This window comes from Coenobita brevimanus, chromosome 63, assembly GCF_032717465.1.
Source record: "Coenobita brevimanus isolate Jiangsu-jjx chromosome 63, ASM3271746v2, whole genome shotgun sequence".
NCBI classification, from domain to species: Eukaryota; Metazoa; Arthropoda; class Malacostraca; order Decapoda; family Coenobitidae; genus Coenobita; species Coenobita brevimanus.
In genome coordinates this window covers 36,457,834-36,471,023 of record NC_137016.1, presented here as the reverse complement: position 1 = coordinate 36,471,023, position 13,190 = coordinate 36,457,834, and the positions used below count along the sequence as shown (strand labels likewise).

Below are 13,190 nucleotides of genomic sequence, written 5' to 3'. Positions count from 1 at the left end.
GATAACCAAAGAACTTTTGGGAAAAATGGTATATGGTGGACAGCCCACTCAGGGCTTGGTTTTCGGGTCCCCTTCAAGCTTACTCTACCCTGCTAATACACTCGACCCTCGATTTCCCGGACTAAAAGTGGGAGAGACCAGTCCGGGAACCCCAAAAGTCTGGGAATCGCAAAAGTCTGGCCCCACATACCATTCCCCGGAGTATTAACATACTTTGACCGAATTCTCCAATATTGTCCGGCAATTATTCCGATATTCTAGAGCATTCTGGGATGTAGGCTACCTATACCAACATAACTAACATACACAGTACATAAAATAATAACATTAACACAATAATAATAATAATAATAACTGACACAATAGCGGTATTTTGCTCTGCAACCCTAAGAATGGTTGGTTAGTCAGTTGTTGACAAGAATGTGGAGGGTATGAAAGAAGAGGATCAGAAAGCTGAGGAAAAAGAGGAAATGAACAAGGAATGGAACGCCACAGGGTAAGCCAACCACTGATCAGCTGACCGAGAGACAAACACGGAATCATCGTATGTGATCTCGATCTTGGACTGAATTGGCAATTTTAATTGGAAAATATTTAAATCTTTATCACCATATAGGTCTGCACACCTAATTATTTGAAATTCAGTCAAAAATTTGTGTGTGATTTAATTATTAATAGAAAATCAGGATTCAGAGTGAGAATTTCTATTAGTTAGCAGAAGTGTTTTGCCTCTAGCCTAACAAATCGCCTTGACAGACTTTTGTTTTGTATAATATCAATTTACAATGCAGATACCTTTTTTTGTACTCAAAATAAATATTTATGCAAAATAGAAGTCTGTCAAGGTATGCTGATGATCTGAAGGGGAAATATCTGCTAACATTGGTTCATTATAGCTCTGAAACCTGATTTTTTAATTAAGTTATATTAAGTGCTCATCGTAAATGTCGGGACCAACTTCCTAGCCCCGGGCTCCTACGCTCCTCATGGGGCAATGTAGGATTGGATGATGGATGGATGGATATATTAAGTACAATTTTTTTGGCAGATTTCAGATAATTAGGTGTGTATGAGCCACTGTGGCAAAAAAATATATATATATATTTTCCAGTGAAAAGTACCGATTCGGTATTTAGTTGCACCGAATCAGGTGAGCCAAGTGAGTAGGAATGGATCCCATTGAAATTGTCCATAAGAAAATATTTTTTTTATTAATTATGAGTTTTATGGAAGTTTAGAGGGTGAAGTGCTTGAAAGGGTACAACAAGGAAGAAAGGTTGCTGGTTCCTTGAAAGCAGTGATAAGAAGCAGGGAAGTGAGCATGGAAGTGAAAAATTTAGTGCATGACAGTATTGTGATACCAGCTCTAACGCTTGGAAATGAAGCTTGGACGTTGTTGTAAGGACACAAGTCAAGAGTGAGGGCAGTGGAAATTAGTTATTTAAGAGGAGCCTTTGGAGTCATATGGAGAGACAGGCTGACAAATGAAGATATAAAGGAGCATTTTGGTGTGGATGTGGATGTGATAGGAAGTGTTAGGAGGAACACACTGAGGTGGTTTGGGCATGTGGAGAGGATGGAGGGTGAAAGACTGATGAGGAGAGTGTATGTGAGTGAGGTGGAGGGGGGGAGAGGGAGGGGGAGGCTGAGGTTGAGATTGAGGCATGGAGTGGAGAGGTATATGCAAGAGGGGGGATGTGAGTTGGGAGCAGGGCAGTGAAATGGCGGTGGACAGGGCTATGTGGAGGCGATTTGTTTGTGGCCACCCCGTACGGGATTGAGGCGTCTGGCAATAGATAGATAGATAGATAGATTTTTGTTTAGCTTTACCATTAATTCACTTTGAAAGAAATTTTTGTAGAAATTCTTTGGTTGAAAAACTGGTGTGAAATAGCTATTGTGTGCTTATAAAATATTTGCATGTGTTGTAGTAGTAGTTGTTCCCTAGGCAGTCTGGCCGAACAGCCCCGAGTCCCTTAGGAAGGCCATGGCCGAGACTGGGTTTTCCCACAGAGCTCTCAAAGAGTGTATGTTGTGTTGTTGGCTTAGGTGATTGTGTGCAATGCAGTCTTCCATAATGTGCTTAATAGTATGGGGTGCTGTGTTGCATCCTGGACAGGCATCAGCAACGGAGTCATCCAGCCTCTTCTGGTAGCTTAAGAGGGCTGGATGGTGCCCACATCTCAGCCTGGCCAGATGGACCCTGTCCTCACGAGGAAGATAGGATTCAGAAGGCCGTGCATGCAGCTGTGTGTTGTCTTTAAGTGAATGAATGGAGCTGCGAGTGATCTGAGTGTGGATATGCTTCTGGAAGCTGGTCTGAGGTGGGCGATGGGGGAGAGATGACAGTATTTGTGTATGGTATCGTGTGCTTGGTGTTGTTTTGATGTTCCTTGATGTGGGTGGATGTGCTGCCATGTACTGTAGTGGATGTTGTGGGTTTGTGGAGGCAGCAGCAAGAAACTGGGTGCCTCTCATGTCTAGGTGATCCTTGACTTTGAGGACTTTGGTTTCTTGAGGTAGATGGTCTGTGGGTGTAGTAGCTGTGCAGCCTGTGATTATTTTTAGGGCCTTGTTCTGTATGGTCTGTAGAGTGTTGTAGTGTGTTTTGGTGAGGTTAGAAGCCCAGGCAAGGCTTGCATAATTCATCACTGAACATATGTATTGTTTGTATACTGTGGTGGTGGTTTCTTTGTTGTGTCCGAATGTTGTATAGGCAAGTGACCTCAAAGCATTGAGTCTTGGTGTTATTTTATTTTTAATGTTTGTGATGTGTTGTTTAAATGACATTGATGTATTGTATGTTACACCAAGGATTTTGGGTGTGTGTGTGTGTGGTAGGGGGGTGTTGTGTATGGTGAGGTGTGGGATTTGATTGTGTTCTGCTGTCCAGTTTGTGAGAAGGGCCACTGTAGATTTGGCTGGGGCTATTTTGAGCCTGTTTGTGGTGAACCATCCGTGTAGTGTGTTGAGGTAAGGTTGAATGATGTGTGCAGCTGTGTTTGCGTTTTGGTGCATACATGTGAGTGTTATATCATCTGCATAGGAAGCTGTGTGTATCTGTGTGGTGTGTGGGGTGTGGCTATGTCATGCATGTATTGGTTAAAGAGTGTAGGGGACAAAACAGATCCTTGGGGGACGCCGTTTGTGAAGTTTCTGATGTTAGAAGACTGACTGGCAAATGTTACGTGTGCACATCTGCCTGCTAAGTAGTTTGCCAGCCATCTTTTTGTGTTATTGTGCATGTTTGTGTTGAGTATTTTGTTTGTGAGGTTGTAGCGGAGGATGGCATCAAAAGCTTTGCTAATGTCTAGTGTGACTAGGAGTGTTCTGTGTGGTGGCCTAGCTGAATTCATGCCATCAAAAACTCTGTGTAAGGTCTGTAAGAAGGGTGTTTGTGGAGTGTAGTGGCCTAAAACCATGTTGTGACTGGGCTAGGGGAATGTGAGGTGTGACTAGTTGTAGTACAAGTCGTTCAGTGACTTTAGAGGGGGTGCAGAGGAGTGTGATGGGGCAATGTGAGGAGGGCAATGTGGGGTCTTTGTTGGGTTTGCAGATAGTGATGATAATGCCATGCTTCCAGATGTTGGGTATTATGTTGTGTGAGTAGCTGTAGTTTGATATGTTGGTGAGTGCTTGTATGCCTTGTGGTCCTAGGTGTTTAAGGTGAATGTTGCTTATGATGTCTGGTCCACAGGCAGATGAGTGCTTGAGGTTGTTAATGATGTGCTTCGTCTGGTTGTAAGTGAAAGGTGCATAGTCTGGGCCTGTGGGGAACTGTCTCTTACGTCGGATGATATTCGGTCTTTGGGTTGGGGGTTTAGATGGCCGACTTGTGAAAAGTGATTGATGAGAGTGTTTGCTTGTTGTTTGTTTGAGGGTATGGTGTCTGTTGTTGTGATGGCAGCATGTGATTGTGTGGTGTTGCTGTTGGAAAGTGTGATGCTGTTTAGTGTTTTGTAGAGTTTACTGATGTTTGTTTTGTGGTCAAGTATTTGGAGGTAATTTTTCCAGTTTAGTGTTTGCTGTTCTGATATTTTATTGTTTATCTGAGTGTTGAGTTCTTGTATTTGTTGTATGGTGTCTTGTGTATGGGGTGTTGGGGAGTGTCGCAGTGTGTCCCGTTGTCTGATGATGCCTTGAATTTCTGGTGTGAAGTTGGGGTTGTGTTTCTTTCTGTTGCCTCTAGGGATGTGTCTCTTGTCTGCATTTTGTATGATTGTATTGAAAGTGTTCACAGCAGTGTTGATGTTTGTGAGGGTGTACTGTTTAGTGTTTTGAAATGTTGTTCTGTTTCAGTTACAAAGGCCTTCCAGTTGGCTCTCTTATAATTAGTGTATGTGTGTTTGTGGCCAGCTGGGGTGATTCTGGTTTTGGTAGTGATGATGATAGGGAGGTGATCAGAACCTAGGGTTTTGACCACTCTCCATGATGTAGTGGGGGCGAGGTTTGGGGAGCAGAAGGTGATGTCTGGAGATGATGGGAGGAAATGGGCTTGGTGTGGGATATGGGTATGTTGGTCTAGACTGTTTAGTATGAAAAGATGATCTGTCTGGGATTGTAGTACCAGCCCTCTGTCTGTGTCAGGGTTGTTGACATGCCAGGCCGATGACTTGGCATTGAAATCACCACCCAGGATGATGTTGGGTATGTTAGTGATGTGCTGTATCTGTGGAGAGTAATTGTGTGGTACTGTGCGGGATGACTGGAGGGGAATGTATGTCTTAGCGATTGTTATGTGTGATTTGTTACCAGTGCTTATTTTAATACCCCTGGGGGTAGGGGGGGTTTTCAAGGATACTCCCCCAGTATCCTTGTTTGTCGTAAAAGGTGACTAAAAGGGTTGGCGGAGGGTTAGTGCCCCTCCCCGGAAAACAACTAACTAGAAAGACAAACAATAAGCCTCGGAGAAGGACTGACCAAAAAATGACGACCAAGGACCGGACAAAGGACATGGTAATCGGAACGTGGAATGTAAAGGGAGCGAATGATGAGGTGAAAGAGAGGGAGATTGTCCAGGTGCTTAAGGGTGCGAAAGTTGATGTATGCGGAATAACTGAAACGAAATGGAGAGGTGAGAGTGTGAGAGAATGGGAGTATGGATGGGGTATATGTGCAGGAGTAGGTGAGAATGAGAGGTCAAAAGGAGGAGTACGTATAGTTGAGTAAAAGATGGAAGAAGAGCATAAGAGAGTATGGATCAGTTGGGTCAAGGATTGTGTGGGTAAGATTGTAAGTTGTAGTTTTGTTTCTTGTAAGATGGCAATGTGTATGTTTTGTTGTTTGATGAATTGTGTGAGTTCATGTATTTTGGTGTTTATGCCACCTATGTTTAACTGAAGGATGTTTATGTTGTGTGTGGAGTGTGTGTTGACTGCTGCAGCACGGGGGGGAGGTGGTGTGGGTGGAGGGGAAGGGGTAGGAGGAGGTTGTGATGGAGGTAAGGGTTGAGGTGGATTAGGCTGGGTTGGAATGGGAGGAGTTGGGGGACTGGATGGTGCGGGAAGGGTCGGTGGGTTTGGCTGTGGAGGTGTGAAGGAAGCAGGAGTAGGATTGGAAGGGGGGTTGATGGGTGGGGGGAAGGAGCATAAGGAGCAGGTCCAGGTGTTTGTGTAATGTTTTCTGGATGCAAGTGTTGTGCAGGTGTAATGGGTCCAGTTCTTGCAGGAATTGCACTGAACTGAACCCTTTGTCTGTCGGCTCGACGTGATAGGTTTTGAGCATGTTGGACATATGTATTTGTTGGTGGGTCCTGGATTCCTCTCAGTGTCACTACCACGTACAATACAGGTATTACAGTGTAAACTGAGACTGTGCTGTAGACTGTGTGTGATTCTATAATTGTTGTTGTTTAGATACTTGTAGCATTTCCATTATATATCATCCCTGCAGCTTATTTATTTTTGTCATCATTTTCGTTTTTGAAGGCTCCAACATGCTAGCATGCATCGACCTTGGTCACCTAATGACGGCTCTCCATGCTGCTCAATCTCTGGCAGCATCCCTCTTTAGTCCCTTCACCCTGAGGTCACACTCCATGACCTAGTCCCAGGTCTTTTTTGGTCTACCTCTCACTATCCTACCCCCAACATTAACACTTCTCATTTTCTGCACCCAATTATCATTCCGCATCCTCTCCATATGCCCAAACCATCTCAGAACACCTCTCCTCATTACAACACCAATACACAGGAAGTCCCATCCTACCTCTCAATTCTCCCATCGTAACTCAAGGACGCATTGCTCATCCATCTAATCATTACCAGTTCTGTATGTTTGTGCCTGTGAATATCCTCTTCTTTTACTGCCCAGGTCTCACTACCATACAGCATTACACTCCTAACATATGCTGCATACAGAGACCCCCTAGCATGGAGGGAGAGTCCTCTCAATGTCTGGAGAGGCAACAGCTCCCTGAACTTCTTCCAACCACTCCTCACTCTAGCCACTGCGCTAGGTCCTGCCCCACCTCCAGCACATAACATGTCTCCCAAATAACAAAACACTACTACACACTTAAGAGAATCACCTGCAAGTTCAGTCCTTTCACGCCCAGCAGTATCCACATGCCCTCCCTGACACACCGCACACATGAAATCAGCATTATCTTGCAGTCCACCTCTAATACCACTACATCTCTCTCTCTCTCTCTCTCTCTCTCGTCCACCTCTGGGCAAAGGCTTCAGGACCTATCCCGAGGCCCAGTAGTCCTCCTACACACCTCCACATGTCACCCAATTATCACAAACACTGCACAAGATGGAATTACAGTACTTCCCATACCTCTGTGACAAATTGCACATGGCCACTCTCCCTCTTCTTTAATAGTACCGCCCCCAGTGCTAGATACCGTCACTTTTGTTTTATCTGCATTTACTCGTAAGCCCTTGTGTCCCATACCATCTCTTCACTTCCTAAATCTTTCCTCCACCTCCTGTTCATTCTCTGCAGCCAACACCAAATCATCAGCATACAACATCTCCCATGGGAGTCCATTTCTGAAGTCACATTAGAGGGCTTCAAGTACCATGATAAACAAGGGGCTCAAAGCTGACCCCTGATGCACACCGACATTTCTGGAAAACTCGTCACACAAATCTCCATTCACCCTTACCTTGGTGTGAGCACCCACATACACAGCCATAATGACCCTAACCAGCCACTCTTTGATCTCAAGCTTTCTCATTCTTATTTAATTTCTTTTTGTATGTTCTTATTCTTTATTTAATTTCCTTTTGTATATAAAAACATTAGCATTTTTGGACAGTGCTTGGCAAGTTATTTCTGAAGCAGTTCTGTTGCTAAGATGCTTACATGTCCTAAAAAGTTTTCCGTAACTATTTGAAAAAGTTCTCTGATGCACCTCTGGAATGTGGATATCATTTTAGTTTATTCTTGATAGTGGTAGGAGGGGGTTCTCACCATCCACTCACTTGATGTAGTACTGCTTTCGGGTGGCTGCCTTTTCTTTTTTTCCTTCCTTCTTTCCTTCCTTCCTCTTCTGCCTTTCTTTCCTTCTTTCGTTCCTCTTCCTTCTGTCTGTGGGTGACTCTTCACTGAGTGACAATCCAGATGGTTTCTTCTATGCCTGGAAACCATTTACTGTGGTGGGTAGTAACCATAGAACCAAATTATGGTGCCTGGTGGATTAGTGGGTAATTAATGCACTCCAGTCAGATTGAGTTGGTGCGAGTTTATGTCTAAGGGGTGGTTGGGGTTTATTGCTCACATAATACCACTCATGGATAAGTGAGGCTGGTCGCCCTCATCTTAAATGTCAGGACCAGCTTGCCTATCCCCGGACTCCAACGCTTCTCATGGGGCAACACATGATTGCCTGATGATGTTTATTCTTGATGCTACCAATTGATTTTCTTCAGCTTAGGAGAGACTCTTTGAGGTGAAAGGTTAGATATAGTCTTATAAATTCCTTCAGTGTGAGAGACTTTCCTAAGCTGAATAAAAATATCTATTGGCAGCCAAAAAATAAAAAATAAATATAATGAAAGGTGAAAAGGATCTCACCCAGATTCAGGAGGTTACGAGTGGGCCTTTGTTCAGTGTTCTGTTGTAGTGCATTAGTCTTGTTGCCCTTATACAATTTCCAGACACCTGGTAGTCCAGTAGGTTGAGGCACTCCAGCTGGATTTTTGCCATATGTGTCTAATTCAAAGGAGTGCTTGTGACCATGATCCTCTCACTTGACATAGTGCTTCCTACTTCTTCCTTCACCTTTATCATTCTTTTTCTGTGTCTGCCCTGTCTCTTCTTATTTTTCCCATCTTTCTTGGTAGGGGGATGAATATAGTTTTGAATGGTGAGTTGCTTGAGGAGGTAGAGTGTTTTAAATATCTAGGGTCACATGTTGCTGTGGATGGAAGAATAGATGCAGAAATGAAGTTTAGAATAAATGAAGTAGGAAAGGTGCTGGGAGGAATGAAAAAAGTGTTTAGACGTCGTTCGCTTAGAATGGATGTAAAGAGAAGGCTGTATGAGGGTGTTGTGGTACCGACTGCGTTATATGGGGCTGAAACTTGGAATATGGGTGTAGCAGAGAGGAAAAGTTTGAATGTAATGGAGATGAGGCGTCTGAGGAGTATGTGTGGAGTGACTCGTATGGATCGAGTGCAAAAAGATGAACTGCGAAGGAGAACTGGAGTTGTTCGGGAGATAGCTGGTAGAGTTGAGCAGAGGGTGTTGCGATGGTTTGGGCATATGGAGAGAATGGATAATGAGCGATTGGTGAAAAAGATAACTAGATCTGATGTGAGAAGTGTAAGGCTGAGAGGGAGACCACAAATATGATGGATGGACAGTGTGAAGAGAGCGCTGGATGCGAGAGGGATGTCTGTTGAGCAAGGAAGAGTGGCTATGCATGACAGAAATAAATGGAGAGAAACTGTGAATGAATAAGTGATGACGCAGCCCTGAGGGGATATTCTCCCGCATTTGGTCTGATCAGCTAGTCAGGTCAGGTGCGTGTAAGAGGATGGGTCTGTTATGATGTGGCAGGGGTAAACCAGCTCTGCTGTCGGGCCCTGCTGCGGATGTCACTGATTGCATTGCGCAGTTGACCCTTGTGCGGTGTGGTGCGGTGAGGATCTGTCCGTTCTTCCCTTTGGGGCTAAGATGCGAATGAATGTGTTTGAATGGATGAGTAAATGAGGAGTGTGTCGTCCTGTCTCGGCTACCTCCCTTTCCTTGGGGGAAGCAGCCTAGGTATATGGATAGATAGATTCTTGTCATCTTTTATTGCAAATCTTTCCTTTTCAGGTGGCATTACACTGAGTGACAAACCTAATGGTTTCCTGTAAGCCAGGAAACCATTTATAACTCTGGGTGGCAGCCATGTAACACCAACCCATATGTGTTCCCTACATGTCAGCAAGTGGGTTGGGAGAGGGTTAGTGCCCCTCCCCATAAAGTAACTAACTCAAAGACAAACGACCATCCCATATGGGATTATGGTGTCTCTCTATAGATAGATAGTTTGGGTTTACTGCTCATGTAATGCCAGTGTGGGGTGGGCAGCTGGTCACTCTCATCTTAATTGTCTGAACTGAGTAGCCTAGCCCCAGGTCCCAATGCTTCTGATGGGACAATACTAGATTGTAGGAGAAACCTAGCCCCAGGTCCCAGTGCTTCTGATGGGACAGTACTATTTTGGAGGATAAATGAATAGATGGATGGATGGATGGAGTAACGATAATACCGTACAGTATACTAAGGGGGACCCAAAAATTCCCAGAATTGTTAACCAAAACTTACAGCAAATCCATTTTAGTTCCTATCAAAGGACTCCCCTTGAGATGTTATACATTTGTCCCAGTGCTTTGCCCATTCCTAGAAACACTTCCTGTAGTTGTCATTTGTCACCATGTCCAGAGACTCCTGCATTTTTTCCTGGATTTCTTCTTAGTTGTCAAATCTTCTGCCTTTCAGCTCAAACTTAGTCTTGGGGGGACAAGAAAAATCACAGACAGTGAGATCTGGTGAGTTCGGGGGAGCAGAGCAACAACAGTTGTTTTGGTAAAAAATTGCAGAACTGACAAGACAGTGTGTGATATGGCATTGTTGTGATTCAAGAACCATTTCTGGGTGTGCTACTTCCCTGGAAGTTTGTGCCTGATGCTTTCCTCTAGATGCCTCAGTGCTGTAATATAAAACTGCTGGTTCACAGTCTGTCCACAGGGAACAAATTCTTTGTGGACAACTCCCTCAATGTAAGAAAACAAGATCAACATTGTCTTCATGTTGGACTTAACATGACATATTTTTTCAGTCTTGGAGATGTTGGTGTCCTCCATTGATTGTACTGCTGCTTGGTTTTGGGGTCATACCCATAAACCCAGGTCTCTTCATCTGTGATGACATTTGAGAGAAATTCTGGGTCATATATCAACTGTTCTTTGAAGTCCTGATGTACGTTAACACGATTTGCTTTTTGATCATCCGTTAGAAGACGGGGGACAAATTTTGCCAAAACTCAGTGCATGCCAAGGTCTTGTGTCAAAATCCATTGGACTGGCTCCAAGAAACACCTGAGGACTCCACCAGTTCATCAATAGTATGATGGTGATCATCCAAGATTGCCTGTTGAATTTTCTTAGTGTTTTCATTTGTTCAGGAGATCAGAGAATGGTCAGGACATGGATAGTCTTGAATTGACATGTTGCATTTCTTAAAATGTGCATACCATTCATAGGCTTGTGTTTTCTTTTACCTGCTCTGTGATAGCTTACTCAAGCATTGTCACACTTGAGCTCTGGTTTTCCCAAGCAAAAAAACTAATTAAATGCATCCTCTTTGCCCATGTACATCTGCCATAGTGGTTTTTAGGATGAAAATCAGAGAAGCCACATGCTTGAACAAAGAAAAAAATGCCTGAAATGCACACACAGCCCTCTCAGTGCAATCCCACATGGCAGAAAGATTCATCAGACTGCAAACAAGCAGTGCCCTCTGCCTCAGTGGGGAACATTTCCATTTCCTGCACTATTGATCTATTATGGGAGTTTTGGGGTACCCCCTCATAATTAACATTTCATAGCTTCAATTTGTGTGTTGATTATTATAACATTTGAATGAGGGTGTTGTAATATGCTGGATATTTAATGCATTTTGTATCAATCTTAGTGCTGGAGATGGACATCTTCATGTGTTGACACCAACATGACCCAGTGGGGGAGCTACACAGTTATACAAGTAGCCCCCACTTCCCTTGCTATCCCTCAAAAGAAGGATGGTGAACTGCAAAAGAACAGCTTCAGCCTGCAGTCCACTGAGTTTACCTTCAGATGAGCCTGGAGTTGCAACTATTTTACAACAATTACTACTTTTACTGTTATATCAGACTTATTTTACTACCATACCAGTCTTATAGGATCTTTAATATGTTGCAGATTTCCTGTACCAGGAGGCATTCCTCACCACGTACCGTACTTTTGTCACACCTGATGCTTTGGTCAAAAAGCTGTTACATCGCTACAAGAGGTCAGAGTCACACTAACAGTAGCTTTAGTTCATTCTCCTTAGCTTGGCAGAGATTTTTGTTTTTTTGCTGCTTATTTCATGTTACTCAATGGCAAAATAAAACAATATTATCCCTGTGCATCCATCCCACAGCTCTTCTTCGTGAATGACACCATCTTCTGTTTTTATTAATGTGTTGCAGATCAGCTCTCAAGATGAAGGACTGGCAGTTTTAGTCCAAATTAAAGTGGTCAGAGTATACATTACCAACATAAAGTTTATACTGTGCACTTATTGTAATGAAACTAATTAGGTAGGAGGTGGATAGTTGCCATTGTCCATTGGAGGTAATACCATGGAAGTAATGTGGGGCCAAAAGCTTGGTAGCTGACCATGTGGAACAATCCTAGGCAGGAGACTCAAACACAGTCACACAAAGCCTAGGTTGTGACTACTACACATGCTTTCTTCTGCACAACTACTCTCTGTGCTAGGTGGACTTATTATGCTTGGATGATGTCTGACCTAAGAAAAGGAAAATGAGTTCAAGCCAGGGGCCAGGGTTTAGGTTTGGTGACAGTAAAGACCATGCAGTTATTAAAAAAAACTTGCCTAAGCTACTTGTTGATGGCACACTGGTAGTGCTGGAGCTTCATGATGCCCAGTTTCACTATCATTTGTTATCAGCAGGCTAAGAAAGGTTTATATTTACATACATAACCAAGGCTTTCAAAAACATAAATATAAACATAATGCAATTCTAGACATAGGGAACCCATTCCCTAAGTCCAGTACTTTTATACAGTACTTAGACATCATCATCATCATCATCATCATCACTGATACCTTTCTTCCTTTTGGGAACCCTCCAGTAGGGGATGGCCATGATAGAACTGCCTCCAGTCTACTTTTTCTGTACACATCTTGTACTCTGTCAAATATTTCTCTTCCTTTTACTTCCTGTTACTTCTCTCTCATTGATACAATAAACTCTCAGTTATTCATCATCTCAACATCTGGCACTGTTGGCTCAGCTCTGTTAGAGCAATATGTGGCGAAATCATGCAACATCCAGTGCCAAAACAGGACGTAACAGGCAGTTCTATGCAATATGCGGCGTTGAGGTGTATCAACTGGATCGTAAGTGGTAGCCAGCTGGCACTCCAGTACTGTACTGTATAATTATTTTATTGTATTTTTTGCTTAGTTTTCATCTTTTACTCATGGGAAAGTTTTTAGAATAGAGAGTCAAGACAGATAGTAACACAATATCCGGCTCGATGGCAAATGTTGAGCCGATGGTGGGTACTATACTTGTACAATATTTGGTATTTTACATTATTCTGCGTAGGGCATGGCTTAATTACAACGGATAATTGAGAGTTTACTGTATATTACAACTCCACTCCCATTTTTTCATACCACGTGAGGTTTCTGCTTCCAACATTACCCGTAGTTTCATGTTCAGGGATGTCTTTTGGCAGTTTGTCATTTTACATTCTTTGTTGTTTGACAGGCAGGTCTTAGATTTGCATTATAAGTAGTTGTGGAGGTTTCATAACATCGTTCTTTAAAGATTTTTAATACACATTTTACATCTTAGTATCCTCTTGTATGTTATCGCTGCAAATGATGTCAGTATTAAAATGATATAAATAACTTAAAAGAGAACATGTAGATGTGATATGTAAAGTAAATCGCTAAAGAAGAGATGCTAC

The 13,190-nt window shown here is 43.1% G+C and overlaps 1 protein-coding gene across 1 annotated transcript in view; it reads left to right on the top strand.

Moving 5' to 3' along the window:
* The window catches only part of C3G (C3G guanyl-nucleotide exchange factor), a 195,864-nt gene that overhangs the window by 156,196 nt on the left and 26,478 nt on the right, over positions 1 to 13,190 (top strand). The window contains exon 19 of the mRNA XM_080275935.1: positions 11,403 to 11,493. Coding sequence (XP_080132061.1) covers positions 11,403 to 11,493 — 91 coding nt within the window. The remainder of the gene's footprint in view (positions 1 to 11,402; positions 11,494 to 13,190) is intronic.